The sequence below is a fragment of the Oryzias latipes genome, chromosome 2, assembly GCF_002234675.1.
Source record: "Oryzias latipes chromosome 2, ASM223467v1".
Taxonomy (NCBI): Eukaryota; Metazoa; Chordata; class Actinopteri; order Beloniformes; family Adrianichthyidae; genus Oryzias; species Oryzias latipes.
Window position 1 is genome coordinate 7,021,238 of NC_019860.2, and position 26,518 is coordinate 7,047,755.

The 26,518-nt window shown below is 45.5% G+C and overlaps 3 protein-coding genes across 4 annotated transcripts in view; 2 read left to right on the top strand and 1 right to left on the bottom strand.

Moving 5' to 3' along the window:
* The window catches only part of LOC105355327 (NACHT, LRR and PYD domains-containing protein 12-like), a 1,049,862-nt gene that overhangs the window by 942,986 nt on the left and 80,358 nt on the right, over positions 1 to 26,518 (top strand). The window lies entirely within an intron of this gene.
* Positions 1 to 26,518, bottom strand: part of LOC105355240 (protein NLRC3) — a 591,340-nt gene that overhangs the window by 346,365 nt on the left and 218,457 nt on the right. The window lies entirely within an intron of this gene.
* On the top strand, positions 6,528 to 16,348 carry LOC111946428 (NACHT, LRR and PYD domains-containing protein 12-like). The gene is made up of 8 exons (XM_023949629.1): positions 6,528 to 6,618; positions 7,462 to 7,657; positions 9,926 to 10,004; positions 10,125 to 10,317; positions 10,457 to 12,245; positions 12,341 to 12,514; positions 14,005 to 14,103; positions 16,330 to 16,348. Exons 1-8 carry the CDS (start codon positions 6,528 to 6,530, stop codon positions 16,346 to 16,348), a joined length of 2,640 nt encoding a protein of 879 aa, XP_023805397.1.

The window sequence follows — 26,518 nt, forward strand, 5'->3', positions numbered from 1 at the left end:
AGCAAGACAGATCTCCATAACTCACAGCAAAAGATTGAGTAAAGATGGAAAACAAAAAGAAATGGAAATTATCAGAGAAATGAACTCTATTTGCTGTAAATCTCTATTGAGTGAAGGTGAGAAACAGAGACTTTCATTATTGCAAACCTCGCTGGATAACATGTACGTCTCTAAAGCCAAAGGTGCTTTTATTAGATCCAGAGCTAAATGGGTTGAAGAGGGAGAGAAAAGTTCGGCTTACTTCTGTAGACTAGAAAAAAGGCGACAAGAGAAAAATGCTGTTATCAGATTGCTAATTAATGGCAGGGAAAGTACAAATATTTAGGAAATTAAGAGAGAAATTTTCCAGTTTTACAGCAGGTTGTACTCTTCCTCTTATTCTTCTCAGGATGCTGATCGCTTCTTCAATCACATCAAGGATTTGACTCCTAAAGTGGATGAAAACTTTAAACAAGTGTGTGAAGCAGAAATCACTCTGGAAGAAGCAGAAAAAGCCATGAGAAGTTTAGCTTTAGATAAATCTCCAGGATCTGATGGGCTTACTATTAACTTTTACAGACATTTCTGGGATCACTTGAAAGAGCAGTTTCTGTTGGTCATAAAGGAGATTTCTGAGTTGAACATCCTTCCAACTACCATGAAGCAGGGCGTCATCACCCTGATTCCTAAACCTGGGAAAGACGCCAGACTAATTGATAATTTGAGGCCAATATCCCTCCTTAATAGTGATTATAAAATTTTAACCAACATTTATGCATCTAGATTAAAAACAGGACTGAATCAGATCATCTCAGACACACAATCAGGATTCTTAAAAGGACGTTCAATTCACATAAATATCCGGTTAGTTCTTGATCTGATTGACTATAATCAATTAATTGAAGATGATGGCTTCATTTTATTTTTGGATTTCTTCAAAGCCTTTGACACGGTTGAACACAAATTTATGTTTCAGACTTTAGAAATATTTGGATTTGGACCTAATTTCATAAGTTTTGTTCAAACAATCTATAATGATACAAACAGTGTAGTTATTTTACCAAATGGCATTTCTCCTAGGTTTTTAATTAACAAAGGAATTAAACAAGCCTGTCCAATCTCACCGTTACTTTTTATAACAGCAACAGAAATGTTATCAATACTTATTAAAAACTCTGATTTCAGTAAACTCAATGTTCTGGGAGAACAGTTAGCCATCACTCAGCTGGCAGACGACACGGCCATATTCATGAAGGACAGTCATCAAATACCTGACATCATTCAGACCGTGGATTTCTTCTCTAAAGCATCTGGTTTAAAACTAAATCTCAGCAAATGTGAATTATTACCAGTTCTCCATTCTGATCAGTCAGTAATTCATAACATTCCTGTTAGGACTGTTGTGAAATATCTTGGTGTTCATATCAGCAAAGACAGCAAAACAATGGAGGAAATGAACTTATGGAAAACTTTAGAAAAATGTAAAGTCAATTTAAACATGTGGTCACAGCGAGACATTTCTATTCTGGGCAGAGTGTTTTTAACTAAATTAGAATGTTTATCCAGATTCATTTATCCAGCATATTCACTCCCAATTCCTAAATCTGCAAGGAAAGCAATACACCAGGCCAATTTCAACTTCATCTGGAAAAACAAAACCCATTACATAAAAAAAGGAACAATAATTCAGGATTACAGTGCAGGTGGACTTAAAGCCATAGACTTTGAAAGTTTGGATGGTATGATTAAAATAAATTGGCTTAGGTCTTTTCTGCAAAATGAAAGAAATATGTGGTTTCATATTCCTTCAAACATTTTCTCTCATCTAGGGGGCATTGAGTTGCTTCTAAAATGTGACTTTGATTACAGAAAACTTCCTATTAAACTTTCTACTTATCATCAGCAGGTGTTACTGTACTGGAAACTCATATACAAACATAACTTTAGTCCACACAATACTCCCATATGGAACTGTCGGTATGTGTTATGCAGAAACAAATCTATATTTTACAAAAATTGGTTTGATAACGGCATTTGGTCATTACTACATATTATGAATGACAATGGAAACATTATCTCATTTGAAACTTTTTCCAGTAAGTTTAAATTAAATGATAGAAAACAATATAACAATGTTATCAAAGCAATCCCTCAGATTTTGGTCCAAATGTCCTCCAGTTTGGTTCAAAATGTTCAAGTTCAGCTTCCCTCTCTGTTGTTTGATGGTCGACCGGTTAATTCAAAACTTCCAAACTCATTTATACGATCCTTATTTGTTAGAGAACTGTTTCCAACATCTGACAAAAATCATTCTATGTCACAGCATTACACAAGAGAGGAAATAAGCAAGTTGAGGTCTCAGTTCATTAAATATCCAATTTTCCCAAAATACAAAGAAATCCATTTTAAAATAATGAACGCAGTCTATCCATGCAAAGAACTGTTACACATACGTTTTGGTTTTCCAGAGAATAACTGTTCTTTTTGTGATACAAATATTGAAACACTTGATCATTTGTTTTTTGAATGTATGTATGTTTACAGTTTTTGGGAGGATTTCTTTTTTTGGTGCTCTTCAAAGTTTCCCTTCCCTATTTCGATTCACTTACAAAAGCACATTATATTATTTGGAGTAGTTTCTGGTGATAATCTATTTGATTTGACATTCAATACCTTGTTAATATCTGGTAAATTTTTCATTCACAAGTGCAGATTCTTAAAAACCAAACCATTATTCAATACATTTCTTAAAGAAATCAGTTTATATTTTAAATCTCTGACATTGATGAAAAACAAAAATGCAATAAAACTGTGTATTTTCATTGAAGATCACAAGCTGTATCACAATCCCTATTGTAAACTACAATTCTATATATTTTGTTTTAGTTATTTCTTTTCTTTTCTTTTTCTTTCTCTTCTTTGTGTGTAGTTATTATGTGTATGTTTAAAGTTCAAATTAAAAAAAAAAAAAAAAAAAAAAAGTGACTGAATGGAAATGTTGCTGCTGCAGCTCCATGTCTCCACCTGGTGGAGGGAGAGCAGAAGTGCAGCAGCTGATGGCAGCTTCCTCTGCCTCCCACTGCTGTCTGACTGCATTCACCTGAACCTGACAGGAAACACAAGAGAAGAGCCAATCAGTGGAGGAGCAGCTGATCTGTTGGTGAAGGAGGAGCAGAGCTGATGATGATGAGGGTTTCCTCTGCAGGTGAAGGTGGAAGGTGTGTGTGAGCTGATGTGGATCCAGTTAATCCAGCAGCATGGATCAGTGGGAGGAACCACAGGAGGGAGCCCCTCCCTCTAAAAGCAGAGATGGTAACCATGACAACCAGAGCAAAGCTCAGAGGTGAGATGAACATCTCCAACTGTCCATGATCTTCTCCATGTCAGAGCTCAGGACTCACACCAGCAACCTTCATTCTTCACAGGAACCAACCTGGACTTGGATCTGGATCTGGATCCAGCTGGAGGTCCAACAGGAGTGACAGACCAGAGGATTATTTGAATAGGTTACTAAAAAGTCGTTCAAGAGTGAAACAGTGAGTGTTTGTCAAATGCATGTTATGATGTAACAGATGGACAATAATGAATCGATTTGAAATTTATTCCTACAGTGACAATACCTGCACGCAGTGTCACACAGTTATCAGAAGGGGTCGTTTTACCAGACTGTCTCACTGCAGATCAGTCTGTTCATGATCTGAGTTCAGTAGTCCAACGTGGAAGATAATCTGATCTCCACAACAGAAGATGAATGTTTATAATAAAACAAATGTTTTTTTTTTCTCTTTAGGATCCAACAAAGACCTGGATCTGAATCTAGTTGTGGGTCCAAAAAGTGTGACTGGCCAAAGGATATGAATCCTGATTTCGAAGACATCCATTCAGGAGTGGACCAGTAAGCGATTTTCAGAGTGAAAGGAGGCTGGATTTCAGATGAAGGACTTGAGGTCTGGTTCAGTTCTGGATGTCTCTGATCAGACTCACTTTGGCTGCCTTTACACTGCAGGTCTTGATGCCCATATCCGATTTTCTGACTATATCCGATTTTTTTGACGACCCGCTTACATCATCTTTTAAAAGTGACCCGTATCCGATTTTTGCATTTACACTATACAATGCTGAAACTATCAAACTTAGATGTTCTGAGGACTACGTAGCAGTATTTCCGCCTTCCGCGGACCTCCTTCAGACTTTTGTGTGACTGCGGTTGTCATGGAGGCAACACAGCGACGGAAGGAGGCGTTGCCGCTCCAGGATGAAGCAGGAGAGGGGATGCGCGGGAGAGGAAAAAGAAGGGTTGCTCGACCGGCTAATGTGCTCTCTCTGAGTGTTTGCAGACGTTGTGCTAACAGTTTGATCCAAGTGTTGAACCTTTCCTGTGCGATGACTTCTCTTTTTCCGACAGTGGTCAGAAACACACGGGAGATTTTCTCCAGGGCCGAAGGCGGATTCTACTTGGGGGTTCACTTTCCGTTCGGAACCCTCAGCCTCCAGAGTGGGTTAGGAAAGATTCCCAAACGTTTGGGGGAGACACCTCATTTTTAATTTACGGTTCTCCGACACTCCCCCGCTCCGCGCTCACACCCCCTCTCCTCTTCTTACACACACGTACGCGCGGTCCCCGTCATACACGCCCCCAGCCCGCAACACAAGCAAAAAAATAAACAGCTTCTAGCTTTTTCCAAGGGTCAACCAACATCACTCTAAAAAGAAAAAAGTTGATCCAACTTAACTGAATTACTTCAATTGGTAACACCTAATTGAATTGAATTTAATTGTTTTTATGTCTATCCAATTTTGTTTATTAAATTTAAATTGACACATTTTTCCAAAGTTTCAACCATTGGGGCTTGTAATTTTCATATCAAAGACATGAAGGATCCAGCAATGTTTCACATTACAAGGCAGAAATTCACGAGTCACAACTCTGTCTTTATTGTTGGAACATACAGTGTCTTCCCAAACAAGGGGGTTGGTGTTGGACTAGTTAGTATTCAGAGATTATTTAACTTAATGTTAATGTCTTTAAATGAAACTTAATAACAATAACTATTTGTTTTAAAAGGCTGCTAGAAGTTGAAGCTGGGGTAACTATGGTGCACTTGGGTACTGTCCTTTTTTTTCATCTACTTCTACCCTTCCTCTCTTCCCTATTTTTGATCATCATTCATCATTTAGTTCCCCATGCCTCTGTGTGGATTCATGTATTGTCCCTCTTTCCCTCTCCCCTCCTGGGGAGTGGGAGTGCTTCCAGACTCCAGTTGGCTCATCCGTGCTCCTGTTCCTGACCGTTTACCTCCACCTGGCTGTGGATCCTGCCTCTGGCTCGTCTCTGGCTCGTCTCTGCTCTGTACCTGACCGAGTACCTCGTCTCTGCTCCTGCTCCTACACCTGGCTGTGGTCCCTGTCTCCGGCTCGTCTCGCGCCTTTGACCGTCCCCCCAACCAGAGCTGGATGAAGCTCGTCTGCTGGACTTTATATATGTAGTTGTAGAGTTAGATAAGTTCATTCTTCTCTAAGAGTTCTGGTAAATCCCCTGTCCGTCCTGGGGGAGGATCCCTCCTTCATGTGGGCACCCCTGAGTTTTCTTCATTTTTTCCAGAATCAGTTTTTTTAGGAGTTTTTCCTTACCGCGAAGGGGGGTCTAAGGGCAGGGATGCCAGTATAGCTTAGTCAGTTTGTTAGTTCATTTTAGTATTTTCCTATTGAACTCTTTGTATTCATGATCCTTTTGAGTTCATGTTTTACTTCGAAGCCCATCGAGACGACTGTTGTTGTGAGTTTGGGCAATACAAAAAAATTGATTTGGAATTGAATTGACAGCTTCACACCAAAGTTACACCAACTTAATTGAATTAAGCTGATTGAAAGTAAGATATATTTTCACCAAACTAAATAATTAAGTTAGATTAATGTAAAACAGTTAATCTTACCAACTACAGTCCAAATACTCTTTTTAGAGTGATGCTGACCTTATTGAACCTTTCCTGCAATGACTTTTCGCTTTCTGACCGTGGTCGGAAAATGCAGGAGAGATCCTCTCCAGGGCCGTTGGCGGATCTTCCTTTGAGGTTCACTTCCCGTTTCGAACCCTCAGAGTGTCATGATTTGATTTTGTTGTCTTGTTTTTGGTCCTTGTTCTGTCTTGTTTATGTTTCCTGTTTTATTTTGAAAGTCTCCTGTCTTGTCTGTTTTCTTGAGTTTTACTTCCTTTGGTCCCCATCTGCCCTGATCGTGTTCACCTGTGTCTTGTCTGCCCTGTCTGTATTTAAGTCTTGTCTCTGCCTTCCTCCTGTGTTGGTTCATTAGTTATTCCTGTCCTGGTTGTCCTTGTCATGCCATGTTCCTCGTTTCTTGTTCCACGCCACAGTGAGTTTTGTTTTGTTGTTGTCATCCTGCTCTGCAGCGCCTTTTGTTTGTTATAATTAAACCCCTTGCCATTGAACCCGTTTGCCTCCCGTCTCTGCGCCTGGGTCCTACCGGCTCTCGAGCCACCTCACCGTGACAGAATGGACCAACCATATTTTCTGGACCCAGCAGAGCGGGACATGCGGCTTTTAGAGGCCTACTGCCTGGAAGCAGAGCAGACCAGGACATTTTGGGTCTTCGAACAGGCCCAGTTCTCATCGTATGCCTGGAGTGGGAGCCCCCTGGACTATACTGGGAGCCGTCTTGCCCTGAGGGGGGGTCGTCGTCGCCGTCGTCCCCGCCGTCCCCTTCCTGTTCCAGAGGTGGTCCGGCACGCACCACATCGCTTTCCAGTGGTGGTGCCGGATGCACCCCATCCCCGTCATGTTCCGGTGGTGGTCCAGGATGCACCACAACCACGTTCAGTGGTGGTCCCGGACGCACCCCGACCCGTCCCGGCTCCCAGGGGGGTGCCGCCTGCGCCCCGACCCGTCCCGGCTCCCAGGGGGGTGCCGCCTGCGCCCCGACCCGTCCCGGCTCCCAGGGGGGTGCCGCCTGCGCCCCGACCCATCCCGGCTACCAGGGGGGTTCCGCCTGAACCCCGACCGACCCCCGCTGCCAAGGCCACGCCTGACCCGCCAGAGCTCGGCTCCACGCCTGACCCGCCAGAGCTCTGCTCCACGCCCGATCCGCCAGAGCTCTGCTCCACGCCCGATCCGCCAGAGCTCTGCTCCACGCCCGATCCGCCAGAGCTCTGCTCCACGCCCGACCCGCCAGAGCTCTGCTCCACGCCCGACCCGCCAGAGCTCTGCTCCACGCCCGACCCGCCAGAGCTCTGCTCCACGCCCGACCCGCCAGAGCTCTGCTCCACGCCCGACCCGCCAGAGCTCTGCTCCACGCCCGACCCGCCAGAGCCTGACTGCTGGCCCGACCCGCCAGAGCCTGACTGCTGGCCCGACCCGCCAGAGCCTGACTGCTGGCCCGACCCGCCAGAGCCTGACTGCTGGCCCGACCCGCCAGAGCCTGACTGCTGGCCCGACCCGCCAGAGCCTGACTGCTGGCCCGACCCGCCAGAGCCTGACTGCTGGCCCGACTCCACGCCAGACTCCACGCCAGACTCCACGCCAGACTCCACGCCAGACGACTCCACGCCAGACGACTCCACGCCAGACGACTCCACGCCAGACGACTCCACGCCAGACGACTCCACGCCAGACGACTCCACGCCAGACGACTCCACGCCAGACGACTCCACGCCAGACGACTCCACGCCGGACCGCTCGGCCCCCCGGCCGTCCTCCGGACCTGCCTCGCCGGACCGCTCGGCCCCCCGGCCGTCCTCCGGACCTGCCTCGCCGGACCGCTCGGCCCCCCGGCCGTCCTCCGGACCTGCCTCGCCGGACGGCGCGGACCCCCGGCCGTCCTCTGGACTCTTGTGCCCGTCGAGGTTTATCCTCCGGGGCCCCCCCCTCATGTGACTTGTGGAACCTCGGAGCGGTTCCTTGAGGGGGGGGTACTGTCATGATTTGATTTTGTTGTCTTGTTTTTGGTCCTTGTTCTGTCTTGTTTCTGTTTCCTGTTTTATTTTGAAAGTCTCCTGTCTTGTCTGTTTTCTTGAGTTTTACTTCCTTTGGTCCCCATCTGCCCTGATCGTGTTCACCTGTGTCTTGTCTGCCCTGTCTGTATTTAAGTCTTGTCTCTGCCTTCCTCCTGTGTTGGTCCATTAGTTATTCCTGTCCTGGTTGTCCTTGTCATGCCATGTTCCTCGTTTCTTGTTCCACGCCACAGTGAGTTTTGTTTTGTTGTTGTCATCCTGCTCTGCAGCGCCTTTTGTTTGTTATAATTAAACCCCTTGCCATTGAACCCGTTTGCCTCCCGTCTCTGCGCCTGGGTCCTACCGGCTCTCGAGCCCCCCTCCACCGTGACACAGAGCTTCCCTCAGAGGGTTAATAAAGGATCAGTCACCGTTCTTCTGGGGCAAACTTCTTTTATTACTGTTGTCCTTCACTCTGTAACACCAAACATGAACACACGCCCCCAACACACTTGCGCTGCGCGCTCTCACTCACTCTTGCGCTGCATGCGCTCCGTTCTCCTTCCTACACACACACATGCACGCGCGCTGACATACCGGTTTTAGCACATACTCATTCTACAACAACCCTGTCAGGTTTCAGCGAAGATCTTAAGGGGGTGACGATGTTAACTGGCTCTGCGACAGACAGGCCTCTTGGCTGCATCTGTGATCAGTCTTCTCCTTGCTTGAGCTGAAAGTTTAGATGGACAGACGGGTTTTTGTAGATTTGCAGTGGTCTGAGACTCCTATTTCAATATTATCATTTGCAGAGTGCTCATTGGGATGTTTAAAGTTTAGGACATCTTTTTGTATCCCAAACTGGCTTTAAATCCAGCTTTATGTTCTTTGTGATGCTCTCTGCGCTTCAAACGGACCTCTGAGACTATCACAGAGCAGGTGGATTTATGCAGAGAATTGATTCTATACGGGTGGCTTCTATTTGTTACCATTAGTCATTTAGGTCAACATTGGATCATTCAGAGATCCTCACTGAACATCTGAAGAGAGTTTGTTGCACTGAAAGCAAAGGGGCTGAATCATTTTGTATGCCCAATATCTCAGTAAAGCCTTTGGTACAAAACCTCAGTTATTAAATATCTTGGACATCTTATTACTGATGATTGGCGGGATGACAGAGACATTCAGAGACTGTAAACTCCATGCTCAGGCAAATATGCTGATGAGAAAATTCAGTATATGTTCTCTTTAAGTGAAGTGTTTGTTGTTCAGAGCTTATTGCACTCCGGATTTATGGATTTATGGACGTGGGACATCCGTGAATTCACAGTGGCCTATAGCGATGCCTTTAGGCTTCTGCTACAGGTGCCAAGGTAGTACAGAGCCAGTCAGCTGTTTGTGGATGCTCACATCCCCAACTGTGAGGAACTACAACGTCATCATACCTACAGCCTCATGGAGCGTCTGGACAAGTCTAAAAACGCAACTATAATGTCTCTGACTGATCCCCAAAGAAGCTCATGCCGCTACACCTCTGCCTTGAGGAAGCACTGGACACAGAGATTATACTCTGTCTAAGTGGTTGTAAACTGTACTTCCCGTTTTGTATGTTCTGTTTGTCTGTCTTCTTTTTCTGCACTGCATCTGAGTCTGAAATAAAGTGAATTATTATTTATGTTTGCAGCCTGAAATGTGGCAAAAGTTTGAAGAGTTCAAAGGGGCTGAATACTTTCGCAATGCATTGTATTTTATCATATACAATATAAACTGAAAAGGATTATTTAAAGACTCCCAATGTAATTTTATGAATAAGAATTGTAACCAAAAAAAAAAAAAAATCTGTAAATATGCTTATATGTGTTGTTCAATTGGGCCATTTTACATTGGAGTGAATGAAAACTGATTTGTTTGTAGAATATTCTAGCTGCGACATAAAACTAGTTTGTTTGGTTTAAACGTACCAGCACAGACAGAATGGATCTGATTGTTGCTGATTCTCCACAGACTGGACCAGCAGAGCTCAGAGACTCCCAGTGGTCCGTCTGTCCAGCAGCATCAAACACAGCTGGACTCCATCTTTCTGGTCTGTACATGAACAACAACTACTTTTCCATCATTCTGTCGACAGTCGTCTCCATGCTGCACTTTGGACACCAGTGGACTGTCAGTGTGTCCAACATGGAGCTGATGTTTGGCTCCGTGACTTCACTCTGATTGGCTCAACATTGTCACTTTTGTGAAGAAGGAGCCAAAGAAGAAGATTCTGAGTCAGAGGGAGGATGAGGAGGACCTGGAAGATGAAGAGCAGAGGAGCAGCAGAGAGCCACTGATGAAGATGACAGAGAACTTCCTGAGGAGAATGAAGCAGGAGGAGCTGGCTGATGGACTGCAGAGCAGTAAGAGGATTTCTCTGAAGGTTTCAGCTGCTGATAAATGAAGATTTACTGATGTCTGAACACATGGAACCACAGGGATTCAAACCCTCGTCATTCAGGGCTGCAGGGAGTTGATTTACTGTTTGTTGTCTTTATTCAGGATCTCCTGCAGTTTGTCGACATGAAGTCCAATCTGGTCTGAAGGAGAAGTTCCAGTGTTTGTTTGAGGGGATTACTAAAGCAGGAAACCCAACCCTTCTGAATGAGATCTACACAGAGCTCTTCATCACAGAGGGAGGAAGAGGAGAGCTGAATGAAGAACATGAGGTCAGACAGATTGAAGCAGCTTCCAGGAAAGCAGACAGAGCAGAAACAAGCATCAGACAAGAAGAGCTCTTCCAACTCCCAGCTGGAAGACAAGAACCAATCAGAACCGTGATGACTAAGGGAGTGGCTGGCATCGGGAAAACAGTCTTAACTCAGAAGTTCACTCTGGACTGGGCTGAAGGCAAAGCCAACCAGAACCTCCACTTCACATTTCCATTCACTTTCAGAGAGCTGAATGTGCTGAAAGAGGAGAAGTTCAGCTTGGTGGAACTTGTTCATCACTTCTTCCCTGAAACCAAACAAGCAGGAATCTGCAGCTTTGAAGACTTCCAGGTCCTCTTCATCTTTGATGGTCTGGATGAGTGTCGACTTCCTCTGGACTTCCACAAGACTCAGATCCTAAATGACCCCAGAAAGTCCACCTCAGTTGGTGATCTGCTGACAAACCTCATCAGGGGGAATCTGCTTCCCTCTGCTTGCCTCTGGATAACCACACGACCTGCAGCAGCCAATCAGATCCCTGCTGAGTGTGTTGACATGGTGACAGAGGTCAGAGGGTTCAATGATCCACAGAAGGAGGAGTACTTCAGGAAGAGGTTCAGAGATGAAGAGCAGGCCAGCAGGATCATCTCCCACATCAAGAGATCCAGAAGCCTCCACATCATGTGCCACATCCCAGTCTTCTGCTGGATCACTGCTACAGTTCTGGAGGATCTGCTGAAGAGCAGAGAGGGAGGAGAGCTGCCCAAGAGCTTGACTGAGATGTACATCCACTTCCTGGTGGTTCAGGCCAAAGTCAAGAAGGTCAAGTATGATGGAGGAGCTGAGACAGATCCTCACTGGAGTCCAGAGAGCAGGAAGATGATGGAGTCTCTGGGAAAATTGGCTTTTGAGCAGCTGCAGAAAGGAAACCTGATCTTCTATGAATCTGACCTGACAGAGTGTGGCATCGATATCAGAGCAGCCTCAGTGTACTCAGGAGTGTTCACACAGATCTTTAGAGAGGAGAGAGGCCTGTACCAGGACAAGGTCTTCTGCTTCATCCATCTGAGTGTTCAGGAGTTTCTGGCTGCTCTTCATGTCCACCTGACCTTCATCACCTCTGGACTCAACCTCATGGAGGGAGAACAATCACAGATCTCTTGGCCTGAACTGAAAAGTCTAGTCCAGTTCTACCAGAGTGCTGTGGAGAAGGCCTTACAGAGTCCAAACGGACACCTGGACTTGTTCCTCCGCTTCCTCCTGGGTCTTTCACTGCGGACCAATCAGAGTCTCCTACGAGGTCTGCTGACTCAGACAGGAAGTAGCTCACAGACCAATCAGGAAACAGTCCAGTTCATGAAGGAGAAGATCAGTGAGGATCTGCCTGCAGAGAAAAGCATCAACCTGTTCCACTGTCTGAATGAACTGAATGATGGTTCTCTAGTGGAGGAGATCCAACAGTTCCTGAGGTCAGAACGTCTCTCCACAGATAAACTGTCTCCTGATCAGTGGTCTGCTCTGGCCTTCATCTTACTGTCATCAGAGGAAGATCTGGAAGAGTTTGACCTGCAGAAATACTCGTGTTCAGAGGAGGCTCTTCTGAGGCTGCTGCCAGTGATCAAAGCCTCCAACAAAGCTCTGTAAGAACTCTCAGGAAAATCACCTTCAGTAAACAAATGAATCTGATGGAAACATGAAAGATTCAATAACTGCTGTCTGTCTTTGTTTTCTTCAGATTGAGATGCAGTTTCCTGTCAAAGAGAAGCTGTGTAGCTCTGTCCTCAGTTCTCAGCTCTCAGTCCTCCAGACTCAGAGTTCTAGATCTGAGTTACAACAACCTGCAGGATTCAGGAGTGAAGTTTCTGTCAGGTGGACTAATGAGTCCAGACTGTAAACTGGAGAGTCTCAGGTCAGACTTCATCCAAATGTTGATTCTCTACAACAAGTTCTGTCTGTTTTTCTCTGTTTCAGGAGAAAGTGGTAAATAGACAACAGTGCAGAGGAAACAGCAGAGGACTGTTGCATAGAAGTAAAAAGAAAACAACATTGTGCCTAAGTTAAAAATCCTGGTTTTTCTTAGTCTTTCTTGGTTACAAATTTTCTCCTGGTTTTTTGCACCAGACTATCAGGAGAACCTAAATTCATCCAGTTGTTGAGATCTAGGAGAAGTTCATGTTCTGTGTTCTCTTAAAGAAAACATCAATCAATCCCAGAACTGCAGATATTAATGGACAAACACTTGCAGCATATTTCTGACCCACAGAGCAGCAGCTTGTTATGAAGAGATATTACTGTCAAGCAATTGAATGTATAAACTTTATATTTTCTAAACCCCACTCATGAATAATAAAAGTAATTGGTAATAATAAGTTTCACGGTCTGCGACAGACTGATTAATTCCCTGAAAGGAAGGGAATTAATGGAAGAACAAGAATGAACGAAAGAGTGTCATGGTGGAACAGCTGGAACCAGCTACTAAAATCCTGGTTTCCGATATTAGTTGGAAACATGACTGCAGTCAGGCAGTAGACCAGTTAACAATCTGAAGAAGATCCAAAAGGATTTCTGTGATAAGAAGAAGGACATTTGGGAGCAGCAGAACCAGCTGAAACCCTTAGACTACCAGCAGAACCATCAGCAGCTCCCCTGCAGGGCCACATTCAGACATATTGGGCCCCGTGGATCCTCAAGTTTTTCAAGGCCCATCTACAGTTTAGAAATGTCAGGAAATGCTTTCAGAGGAAAACTAAAGACTTTTTCAGCTGTTTTTCTGCACAATCTGCTTTTTCCAGTCAGGATAAAGAGAGAAAGGAAAGTTTAGCTCTGCTTCATTCTTTTATTGGGGTGAACATCTTTGAGTTTCTGCAGAGAAACTTCATGCTGACCTGGATTTTTCTACACTTCCAATTGTGTTTCCAAAACTCCAACATGAAATCCAACATTTCAACAAGTTTCTAAATGTGCTTGTTGGTTCTCTGATTTAAAAGGACCAGAGTGTTTAGTGTCTACAGAATATTTCCATGGAACAACTGAATGCTGTTTTTCTTTTCTGTCCTCTTCAGTCTTTATCTGAATCTGTGTTGAACCTCATGGAAACTTCAGCAAATCAAGTGGAAACATTGATGACATCACAACTGTGGAAATCTGTTCTCTAACTGAAGATTCCCACTTCAATCCAGAATTATCTGTTAAATCAACAGATCATACCCAGATTTTACCCAGATCATATATACAGCCATCATATATATATATATATAGATCATTATACCCAGATTAACCCTTAACAGGGCTAATCTGTCAGTCTGTCATCAGGGCGGGTCTCACCTGACTGAATGGACCAAGTTCCTGGACCTCCAGCTGCATCACTGCTCCTGAACACACTTTTCTGACTGATTGCAGGTTGGAGTGCTGCGGTTTGTCAGAGATCAGCTGTGAAGTTCTGGTCTCAGCTCTGAAGAAAAACCCATCCAACCTGACAGAACTGGACCTGAGCTGGAACGACCTGCAGGATTCAGGAGTTCTTCATCTGTGTGGTTTTCTGAAGAGTTCAGACTGCAGACTGCAGACTCTGAGGTCAGACTCCATGATTCAGTTGTGTTCAGATCAATATGATGACAAAGTTGTGTTGACCCACAGTGAGCAGAAATGTCCAGATTCTGATCTGCAGCAGCATCTTCCTGCAGCTGCTTGTTCTCTTCAAAGATCTGCAGAAGAACTTCTTCTTTTCTTCCTGCAGCTCCTTATTTCAAAGCTGTCTGCTGATATTTGTGCTCCACAAAGTTCTGCTTGCAGCCATCAGCTCTTCTTTGTGTCTTTGCTCCAACAGACTCCTTTAAAGTGAAGGAATGTATGTTTGCTGTTTTATCTTTTTAGTACATTGAAGTGTTGAGGTCCAGGTTTACATGCATTTGGTATGTGCTGCACTCATACTCCCACTTACTCGTGACCTCGGTCAAAGGTTTACTGCTATGACCTGTCCTTAGATCCGATCTGTGAGAGCAGAATTATATGGCCGTTCTCATGCCAGGGAGAGGCTGACCTTTTGCTCCAGTGCCTGCTATGAAGTTTCTGCTCTCCGAGCTGATTTACTGTGAACAGATGTGGGAAGCCATTTTCCAGGGTGAGACGGTGTGGTTCTCCAAATGTGGGCCGGCGGAAGTAGACGGCCCAGCTGTCGATGAATCCATGCGCCCGGGGGGAGAACTTCTACTCAGCAGGATAAAACTATCCATTCCAGAAGTGCCTTTTGTTCTCATCTGTCTGCACGCTAGTCACATGTAATCCGTGTGAATTGTGGACTTTGAAGTTTGAGAACCCAGATATATCTGTTTATTTGTTTTAGAAACTCTGTTAGGAAAATAGAAACTTTGTGGATCTTTATCCGGTCAAATCCTGGTCTTCTCTTCCGACTTTTGAGTACGTATAGGAAATCTGCAAAGCGAACAGATTTTTTCCTACAAAAGCCAGTGCAGAAGAAGCAGCTGTGCACGCTCACATGCACTCTGAGTCATGCTGCTGTGTTTCAGCAGATGCAGCTGAGAGTCCAGCGGCTGTTGTTTGCGAGCAGACAGTGACAGAGTCATGCTGCAGCTGGATGCTGCTCTGACAGACACATCCTCCACAAACATCCTCACCTTTTCATCCACAAACATCATCACATCATCCATCAAAGCTCCCAGCAGCTTCTGACTCTTCATTCAGAGCTGAAGTCATGGATCAGGGATCAATGTCCAACATTTGCTGCTGACTCTTCCTCATCACTTCCTTCTTCTCTCTGCTTTGATCTGTTGGAGCTGAAAGTCTCTGCTTGAAGGGCTGCAGCAGAGAAGGACTGGAAGATCATCTCCTGAAAACTGGGATGAAGACTTTCCAGCATCCTGCTGCTGAAATTCTCCCATGATTCAGTGCTGTTTGGAGAAGAGCTGAGCAGAAAGAGGAAGTGGACTTTTTCTGCTGTTGCTGCAGAAACATCAGTTGGTTTGGATGCAGCCACAGGCTGATGTTTGACTTTCACACATCTGGACTTCTATCCTGAAGCAGCTGCATGTTGTCCTGAATGTTCCTGAATGTTCTTCTTTGCTTCTGCTGGACTTTTCTGATCTGCTGCTGTTGCTTCACATCTTTGGACTTTTTCTAAACTTTCTGATCTTCTTCAGCTCTGAATTCTTTAGAAGAAATGAAGGATGAAAAACATGAACTTTGTCTTTAAACTCAAGTTTTTGTTCTGTATTCAGGTTGAATTTCTGCAGGTTGTCACAGACCAGCTGTGATGCTCTGGCCTCAGCTCTGAAGTCCAACCCGTCCCACCTGACAGAACTGGACCTGAGAGGGAACGGTCTTCAGTCTTCAGATGTTCAGCAGCTCCAGGATCTGGTGGAGAGTCCAAACTCCAAACTGCAGACTCTGAGGTCAGTAGAGGGTTGGAGTCAGTCCAGCTGCTTCCAGATGTTTCGTACTAAAGTTAGTCTGAGAGCAAAGATGCAGAGTTTCCTGTGAAGCTGCAGCTTCTCAGTGAAGCTCTGAGGAGAATGATGACAGGCTTCAGGACAACAGTCAGCCAATCAGAGCAGCAGAAGCTCCAACAGGGGAAGATGACAGGAAGCTGCTGCTCTGAACAGGACTGAAGCTCCTGCTGCTCTTTCTGCTGCTGTGCTGCATCACTGACTGACAGACCAGGATCAGTAGACACTCCCTCATCTCTGTCTTTCTACATTCTCTCTGTAGGAGGAGCTGGGAGGACTGATGTTCCTCCTGGAGGAGAATCAGGAGCAGCAGCAGCAGCTGGTCTGCAGAGATGTTGTGACTGGACGGTGTTCCTGGGAGGTGGAGAGCAGAGTGATGGAGGAATCAGAGGAAGTGGAGATGAGTGTCAGAGCTGCAGCATGAACTGATCTGAGATCAGCTCCACTGTCTCTCTTAGCATCAAGTGGACAGTTATTGTGCTGCAGCTCCCCCGGTGGACTGATGGAGAACTGCACTTCCTCTTCTCATTCTAACTTGGAGTGTTGATCTGAAACATGGGTTGGATTCAGATGTTCAGCAGCTCCAGGATCTGGGGAAAAACAGACCTGCAGACAAACAGATTCTTTTCTAGATCATCACTTTCTTCTTTGATCTACATTTGATGGACAGATTTGAGTTTGGGATGGACCAATCAAGGATTGAGGGAATCATTGATCAGACAGAACATTTCTGGATGACATGTATCTATGTGTGGGTCAGGGGAAAACACAGTCAGGCGTTGGATCCTGGTTCTGTCTCTGGAACAGGGACAGATCCAGAACTCTGGATCACAATATTCTGGTTCCAGGTTTTTCACACTTGATGTCTGTTCACCAGAAACTCTTATTGACAAACAAACACAGAGTTTCATTCAGAAACCTCCAACATGGTCATGTGACCAGAAGGTTCATAGTGGAAACACGAACAAACTCTGTGGTCACATGACTCACTGGTTTGGATTCAAGTCCTTTGAAGTCAGTTTTTGGAGCAGAAATCCTGTCTGATCTCAGTGAACAAAAGTCTCTCAGTTAAATCATTTTTCTATCATCTCTGTTCTGTTGATGATCAAATGTTGACTCATGCAGTTTGAAATACTCAGAGTTTGGCTTTGATTGATGTTGTCCACAGTTTTCTGACTGAACTTCCTTTTTCTTTGGTGTTTTGTGGGTAAAACTCTGTTCGTTTTCAGGCTGACAGCATTTTTAGCCGCAGTTTTGAAGAAGTTTCATCTAAATCCAGTTGAATCTCCTTATTTTCTAGAATGTCTAAACTAGTAGAAACTTTCTGAGCATAAAGCCTGTTTTCTCCAGAGACATGAATGAACAGAGTGGATCTTAGTGAGGAATGACAGCCTCTGGATGCAGAGAATCACTTTGATGCAGCTGCTGCAACAACACCAACTGCATTGAAGCAGGAGGGAGAAGGGAGACACCTGCTGGCTGTTTGCAGAACTGCATCTAACTGTCAAAAGGCTTCAAACTGAAAGCTGTCTGTAAAATTCCTGCAGCCTGTTTGGATCTAATAAATGCTCTTTTGAATCAACTCTGTGTTTGCTATTGATTTCTGTCTTCATTCTATCTTTGACTCACAAACAGACTTGAATCTTTAGCCTTCCCCCTCATCCTGTTCCAGCTGTTCTAGTCTTCATGTGTTTGGTTCCTTCTCAGTAGAAATGGGTTGGAAAAGAGCTTTGGAATGTTCAGGTGGTGCTGATGTCTTTCTAGATGGGGCTGGGCAGAACAGATGAGAGCTCCTCCCTCCTGATTCAGAGGGGAACAGTGGGCAGCAGCTGAAAGGAGGGAGTGGAAATGGGAAAAGTTCTCTGCACGTTTCTCCTTTCCAAGAACAGAGGGACACGACTCCATGAACAGCAAAAGCTAAAGAGTTGGAAAACATGCCCAAAGCTGCAGCACCACCTGCAGAAAGATGCTTCCTCTTCAGGCTCCGCCCCTCCACATCAAGAGCTGCAAGGAGAAGAAAGATCAGAGTTTCTGCTGGGCTGAGTTTTTTCTGGAGCTTTTAAGGCAGGGGTGTCAAACTTATTTTCACTGAGGGCCACATCAGCATAGTGGCTGTCCTCAAAGGACCAGTTAAATTTATACACGGAAATAAATAGAAAGAAAAATAAATGTAACTACTCCTTAATGTTAAATAATTTATTATTTGTTTATCATAACTTTTTTAATTGACAATTGCAGTTGCATAGGAAACATATGTTTGCTTGTTACTCTAGCAAAAATCCTTTTAAATATGTTTCTGTCAGGTTAGGTCAGTGTTTTCAACCATCTCCCGCGGCGACAGTGTGCCGTGGGAAATTGTCCTCATTAACTGATCTAAAAACATTTCCCATCTCCAGGATATCAGCTCTGTGTTCATCCAAACAGGCCCTGATAAAACACTGAGTAGTTAGGAATATAAAAGATCATAAAATTGTTTTTTCTTTGTGTTTATTTGATTTTATTAAAGACATTTTGATAAGAATGACGGCTACAACTGTTTTAGGAAAAGTCCCGCCACTTTAACTGTCTTCACCAATAATTCTTGGAGTCCTAATCACATGTCATCAGTCTGACCAATCAGAAGTCTTCACTTCCTTGTTTCGATTTAGCTCATAAGTCGCTCAGTTCCAACAAAAATACCAGCTGAAGCTTGTCTTTAGTGGTGTAGCTTTCCACAGAATCCGGCATCAGACCGTGGAACAAGTGAACAAAACAATGAAGCTCTGAAAAGCCATCTCCGGCCGTTTTATGCACCTCATCTCCCATGATGCATTGGGTTAAAGTGACAGCGCTTCAGCGTTCAATGAGCCGTCCTTGTTAAACTTCTTAAAACAGGCGTTATGTGGAAAGATCAACCTGTCAGATCTTCCATTTATTAGTCAAATAGTTAAAAAACAGGATTGTTTCAAAAGTATTAATATAAATGCCACTTTAACAGCCTGGTGGGAATTTCTCAAAATATCAAAATCATCAATTCAACCGTGCAAAATGACACCCATCTGGAACAACCCAGACATCCTCATAAACAAAAAAATTATCCACTTCCCAGCTTGGCAAGCAGGGGGCATAAAACAACTAGAGCACATAATTATTGATAGAAGATTCATAACTCCCCAGGAACTTCAAGACAAACATGGAATATATAACTTCTTGGAATATCAGCAACTTAAATCATTTATTTCTAAAAAGTTTAAATACAGAGACAACGATTTAAAGCTACCAGATGTAGTTACCACTCTGATCAATTTCTCAATGAATAAAACTCTCTCCAAAATATACAAACTTTTATGTAATTTAGATAACAATATTTCACTTCCGACAAGAAAATGGGATGCGGATTTGATCATCAGCACAGATGAAAGTTTTTGGTCAGAACTTTGTCTAAACACCTTTAAAATGACAAAAAATCCAAATCTGCAGCTAATCCATTTCAAAACTCTTCACAGAATTTACTACACTGGACAGAGGATGTTCAAGATGGGTCTCAGTAACTCAGACATTTGTCAGCACTGTGACAGTAATCTACCCGACAATTACATGCATGCACTATGGTTCTGCACGCCTGTCCAGGTTCTCCGGCAGCAGGTATGTGCCGATCTATCAGTCTGGCTTAAGGTTTCAATCACAGCTTCACCGTCACTTTGTGTGCTTGGTGACATGAGTGCCATCGATGTAGAAGGAGGATTAGGCTCTATCATTTTCATAACTCTTTGCATTGCTAAAAAAACTATTTTAATAAATTGGAAAAGCAAAAAAAATATAAATATAAGTCAACACAGAAATCTGCTGCTTGATCATATCAGCTTGGAAAAAATGTCAGCCCAAAGTTCAAGTAACTTTGAAAGAATTTGGTCTCTCTGGTCTCCCATAGCTAACTCCGTGACTTAGGGGGTGGGGGGGGGCATGGTCGTCACTGCTCCTTGCCCTTCTGCCGTGGGCCGGGGTGGGGGTCGGGGCCTCCGGTGCCTGGCCGGGGGTGGTGGGGGCTCCGTTGGTCGGGGGGTCGGGTCCGGCGCCTGGGTGGGGCGGCCTGGGGCGCTGCGTGGTCCTCTGGGCTTGGGTGTGGGGGTGCGTGGTGGGGGGGGGGGGTGGTGGTCTGGCTTGGCTTGGGGGGGTGGTCCCTTTGCCTGTGCTGGGGGGGGTTGGCGGGGGGCGCTGCTCGGGGGGGGGGGCCCAGCGGCGCTGGATGGGCTTCCCGTCTACACCTGGGGCTGGGATCGGCCCTTCCCTGGCTCTGGGGCGGGACGGGACAACCCTCTTGGGGCCCCCGGTCGGTCTGGGTATCATCCGCTTCGGCTGCGGGGTCTGGGGGTGGGGTGGGGTGGGGGTCTTATCGGCCCTGTCCTGTGGGGGGGCATTCTGGGGGGGGGGGGGGGCACTATTGGTACGGGGCAGGGGGGGTTGACGGGTCGGGGTCTCCGCTGAGGGCATCGGCGGTTTCCCCGGCCGGTTGGCTGCCTCGGTCCCGTCGAGGCCTGACCAGAGCTCTTCTAGGGCCGGCGTTTGGGGGTGGGGGCCTGGGCTTGCTCCGGGGGGGCCGGCGCTTTCTGGCTCCCCTCTCTCTGTGTGGGGGTGGTGGTGCTGGGCCTGGGGTGTCTGCGCCTCCGGGGGTGGGGCCCCGGGGATGGGTGGGCCTGGCCCCCTTGCTGGGGGGGGGGCGGGGGACGGCTGTTTGACCACCGGGGGACAGTCTATCATCTGTCCCCAACTTACCCCCTTCCTCATATAACCTCATAATAGGGTGAGGGGGTGGGGGGCTTAGCCTGCGATGAGCCTTGGGGGGGGGGTTTACTAGGCAGTGGCCCCCCTCCTGTGGTTGCCGTATGGAGTGGGCCCCCCCTCTTTCGGTTTTATTTGCACCTTAGACATGTAGGGCCCTTGGTAGGGGGGGTGCTTGGACATCACTGCCAGCAAGCAGCGGATGTCCTCCTAGCACCCTACCCGCCAATTTTAACCGCACCTTAGACATTTAGGGCCCCTTGGTGGGGAGGGTGAGGGGACGTCACTGTGAGTAATCAGGAGACGTCCCCTTAGTGCCCTACCCGCCAATTTTAACCGCACCCCCCGTAGTACACACACCTCTCCCCCTCAATATATACATCCCAACATAAACACACACACATGCACACACACACTCTCTCAAACACACATACACGCACACACATTTTGCAAGGAAGGTGGGACCTAGGACCATCTGTCCCCTGCCTCTTCCCTGGTGGGGGGTACGGGCCCCTTTGCAACGGCGGCTGTGTCCCCGGGGTGCCGGCTTCCTGGGCCCGGCGGTGCTCTCTCCGCGCGGTGGGGGGGTTCACATTACATCTGAGCCGGGGGTGTTCGTGTCCCTGGGGGGTGGGTTCTGGTCCTTGCTCCTGAGTGCTGGGCCCCGCCAAATTTCCAACTGTGGCCGAGCCTGGTCGGGCCATATTTACAACATCCCTTGTGGGCCCTCTTTTTTCCCCGGGGTTCCCCCCTTCTGGGCGGGGGCGGCGGGCCCCTGCCTCGCTCCTCCCTGGACCAACCGTGGGCCGGGCGGATGGCTGCCTGGAGTGCTGACTGGGTCTCCCTTGGGGGGTCCTGGCTCGTACCTGGGGTTGGGGCGGGGGGATGCCTGGAACTCCTGGGTGGTGGTGGGGTGCTCGTCTGGGGCTGTGGGCGTCCTTCTCCGGTGGGGCCCTGCGTTGGGTTCTCCAGGCGCGGCGGGGGGGCTGCTCTCCTGGTTGGGCTGGGGCGGCGCCCTCTTTCCCTCCGTGCCTCCCTGCTCTCTGGCTCTGGGGGCCTTGCGGCGGCCCTGCTGGCCCTGGCCTGGGTGGCGGGCTTGGTCGCCCGGGCGGCGGTTGTTCCCTGCCGGTTCCCGTGTGGCAGTGGGGGGATTCCGGCTGCCGCTGCTGGTGCGGTGGGGGTCTTGGGGTGGGGATGGCTGGGCACTCTCCCTCCTTCTTTTCACGTTCCACCATCCATTTTAGAAGAACATAAACACTCACCTGAGCACAGGTGTTAGCTCAACAGACTGAATGACTGAAATATTTCACACTAGTTGGTTTTAAGGCATAAGTATGCATGTGAACACTATCTGTTTTGTGTACATGTCGACAGGTGGACATTTTTGCAACTAACAGGTGTGTTTATAACATTTGAGTGTGTGTGTGGACAGGCTCCGCCCTTTTTTTGTTTTTTTTTACATTTAAACCTTACCATAATGATTAAGAACCAGTAAACTTCTTGCTTTATGCTGTTTCATGGTCTTATCCCCCTTCCCCTCCTATTATCACCCCCTACCCCCCCTCTCTCTAACGTCCCTCTCTCTTCTTCCCCTCTTTCCTTTTCCGTCCGTTCCAACACCAAAGATTTTCAGACATGTTTGAAATTAATAAAGTTTGGCCTCAATTACAAAAGGGGTTTATTCAGACATACCTTTGGTTTGTCTGAAGATTAATAACCCCTCTTGTTAAAGTAAAATATGTCCAACCCAAGAGGCCCTCAGCTCTCATCTGTCTGCCTAGCTGTTGGACAGGACAAGTTGAAAAAAAAAAAAATAAAAAAAATAAAAAAACTTCTTAAAACAGCAAGGAACACACAGTTTGTAAATTTTCTAACTTAACTTTTATGTCATCTTTTAGAAATAACAGCTGCACATTCCAGCTTTTTGTGCCACAATTATCACAAAAATTCACGTGAGATTGCAGAGGGGCTGTAGATCAATACAGACTATGAGTTTCTGTTTATTTATTTTTTTTTTGGATGCTGGTGTGCCGCGGGATTTTTGTCAAGGTGAAAGTGTGCCGTGGCTCAAAAGGTTGAAAAACACTGGGTTAGGTTATATGGACAGTGTTTAAGTCAGAATGAATAGTTGCCCAATCCGATATTTCAAGTCCAATTCCCCCTAGATATGGATACATTTTTATTTTTTATTTTAAGAAATTAAAAACTTTTATGCCCCTGCAAGCCACATGAAATGACATGGCGGGCCACATTTGGCCCATGTGCACATGTGTTTTAGGGGGTCAGATCTTTAGGAACATTTGCTGACAATGAAACCAGGAAGTAATGTGTCTTTAAAGATCAGATTGATGACATCATCAGTTGTGGAATTACTGGAAAATGGAAATCCAGCAGAGAAGTAAACATAATGAATTTCCTGATTGAGTCTCTTGATTTAAGGATCATCAATCCAGAATCCAAGCAGCTCCTTCATCCTGATGAAGCTCCGCCCTCTGACCTTCATCAGTCATCTCCAGGCTCCGCCCCCAGTCTGCAGCAGCTTCATCTGCTGCCTCCATCCTCTCTCCGTGAGTCTCTGCAGAGTTTTTCTGCAGCTGCTGGTTTTTCTGCAGCAGCAGCATCAGAGCCAGAGAGCCAAAGAAAGTGGAAAGTCTGAGAAGGAAGCAGCTCTGAAGCTCTGCAACTGACGGTGCAGCTTCAGGACTCATGAGGAGGAGCACATGCACGGCTCTGATGCTGCTGAACGTCTGACTGAGATGATCCACATTCAGAAGAGAGTTTGAGAGTGAAAGACGTGTGGAAGAAGAGAATCCTGAAGGTTTCTGTGCAGACATGAACTCAGTCAGAGAGCGTCTGAATGTTGGAGGATCCAGAAGAAACCAGGAGCTCATGAAGGTGGTTCTATTGGAGCAGAGAGCAGAACTCTGATCCCAGTTTCAGGAACAATGCAGGCTCATGTTCTGGACTGAAGAGTTCTCCTGAAATGTTCTGTTCAGACTTCTTCAGGATCACATCTGTGTGTGTGAATGTGGAGGTTTGTCTGAACCAAGCTGCAGCTCACTTTGAAGCTCCTTCAGGCTCACACAGCAACAATGACAAAGACTGAAGCTGCTGTGCTGCCCTCTAGTGGCAAACATGGGATCTGCAGCACACATTTCTGCAGTTCTGCCTAATCTTCTATGGAAGCGATTCTGTACCATAATTAAAAATAAAAGTCAAAACCAGAAATGCTTGTTCATTTTCAAAATGAAGCTGCATTTTTCGACTCAAAATTAAAATGAAAAAGCAATGCGCCAAACAGCTTTTTCCTTTTTCTTCTTTAACACAGCTTATTCTGTCACGTAATTAAAATGAAAATGAAAATAGTATTTGACATTTCATTTTCCAAACGTTCTCTGGTAAATGTGTAGCATAATTCATTTAGAAATGTCTAATTTGACAATTAAAATGGATTAACAGAAATGCTTTTTCATTTTCAAAATGTAACTGCATCAAATGACTCAAAATACAAATGAAAAATCAATACTTCAAAATGCTTTTTCATTTTATACTTAAAAACCGCTTATTCTGTGTCATAATTACAATGAGAATGCAAAGAGGGGATTGCATTTTTATTTTCACATCCACCCTGCGAATAGTCTCACATTATTAAATTCCACTTCGCATTTCAAGAGGGGAGGCGGGGCGATGACGTCACTGTTATCTCTGTGTGTCCGGCTGCTAAGAGACACATACGTATGGCAGGCCATTTTAACATCAAAAGGCTAAGTTTGACTATCCGGAATGAACATTGTAGATATCAGCAACGTATTTCTGACTAGTCGTAATTACATTTTGGATAGTTGGAATTGTAATTCAAGATATCTGTAACGTAATTGTGACTAGTCGAAACGACCGATAGAGATATCTATAATTCAGTTTTGCCTAGTCAAAACTGAATTACAGATATCTGCAATGACGTCATTGAAAACGACATTCAACTCGTCACACATCTTAAATGACAATTGTAGATATCTGTAATTCAGTTTTGCCTAGGCAGAATGACAGTTAAAGATATCTCAAACGTCATCACTAGCTCCTCCTGTCTTGCACGGGCTGCAGCATTAAAAAGACGATTAAAAATCGCTTCGCCCGCTGGCTGCTCTACGACGGAGATTTAGGGCCACCAAAAACAGTAAAATTAAAAGATTTTAAGTCCTAAATTAAATTTACGATATTAAGTGGAAGTGAGCATGATGAGCAGCAGGTGAACGCCACACAGCAGCAGTAGACCGACTAAACTTTGTTGAAGAGGTGAGCTGAATGTTTATTGATAACGTTCTAAATGTTTGGAAATTCGTTAGTTTGATTTATGATTTATTCATGTTTTATTCATCGATGGGTGGTTTGCAGGATCTCTGCAGCCCGAAGCCGTCAGTGTCCCTGCAGATGTCCACCTGAATCCTTTCTTTCTCCATTAAAGACAAGATCTCTACGTTTCTGTGACGCTTCCGTCTGTGGAGGAGCACTTTTTGGCATTTTCAACGTTGTAATGCTAACATAACAGACTATTTTCATTCCTCTTTATTGTTTTATGTTGGATCGGGACGTTTCATCTGGAGGAGAGGTGTATGTAACACTGTTTACTTCTGCATTGGTGTTCGGATGACAGGTTCATGACGTAAGGTGACAGATGAACTTCAGGATATGTGAATGAAAAGGAGAATAAAGGCTGCAGCGGTTCTCTGCACCCACACGTGTCTCTGAGCTCCTTATTAAACAGATAAAACTCCGCTTTACCGATACCGAACCCCGGAAAGCCGGCTCCACTAATAATCTGATTTTGAGTCGCCAAAAGGTTCAGAATCACTTCGGTTAAAGCTATCCGGAAATAAAGCTAGGCTCCGATAAACGGAAAACTTTGGTGTTTTTCTCTTTTCTTTTCTCTCTTTCCGATCGCGGTCAGAAGCGCAGGGGAGATTTCCTCCGCCGAAGGCGATTCTTCCTCGGGGTTCACTTTCCTGATCGGAACCCTAAACCTCCAGTGCGGATTAAGAACGACTCCAAAACAGTTATTCTGGGGGGGGGGGGACACCTTCTCTTTATTACGGTGCTCCGTCCTCCGAACACACAGTATCAACGCACACACCTCCGCTCCGTACTCACCCCCATCTCAGCACACACACACACACGCACGCATGCGCGCGCGCGCACACACACACACACACACACACACACACACTCCACAACACTTTTATCTCCTAAATTTACGAGATAAAAGTTGTAATTAAAGAAAACAAAACGTTTTTTGTAAACTAGTCCTAAAACCCCGTCGTACTGCTGCAACATGGTGCTAATCAGTGCTAATTACAAGTTAGCAGGTGCAATTTAAATGATTACAACAACACGCTCTGCTCCTCCCCTAAAGTGCGATGCGGACCTAATTTGCATACAGATATCTGCAACGTCATTTCGCCTAGTCGAAACTCCAATTCAAGATATCTGTAATTACATTTTGACTATCCTGAATGAACATTACAGATATCTCAAGTTTCAGATATCTCTATCCAAATTTCATTTCAAGATATCTGTAACTTGATTATAGATATCTACAATTAAATTATGACTATCCCTAACTCCAGTTTGAGATATCTACAACGTCATTTTGACTAGTCACAATTCCAGTTACAGATATCTACAACGTCAAAACTTAA

Excerpts from the sequence above, each read along its gene's own strand:
- LOC111946428 (XM_023949629.1), top strand. The coding sequence starts at position 6,528 with ATGCGGCTTTTAGAGGCCTACTGCCTGGAAGCAGAGCAGACCAGGACA. Across the intron at positions 10,318-10,456 it reads GGCTGATGGACTGCAGAGCA|GATCTCCTGCAGTTTGTCGA; the intron begins GTAAGAGGATTT and ends GTCTTTATTCAG. Across the intron at positions 12,246-12,340 it reads AAAGCCTCCAACAAAGCTCT|ATTGAGATGCAGTTTCCTGT; the intron begins GTAAGAACTCTC and ends TGTTTTCTTCAG.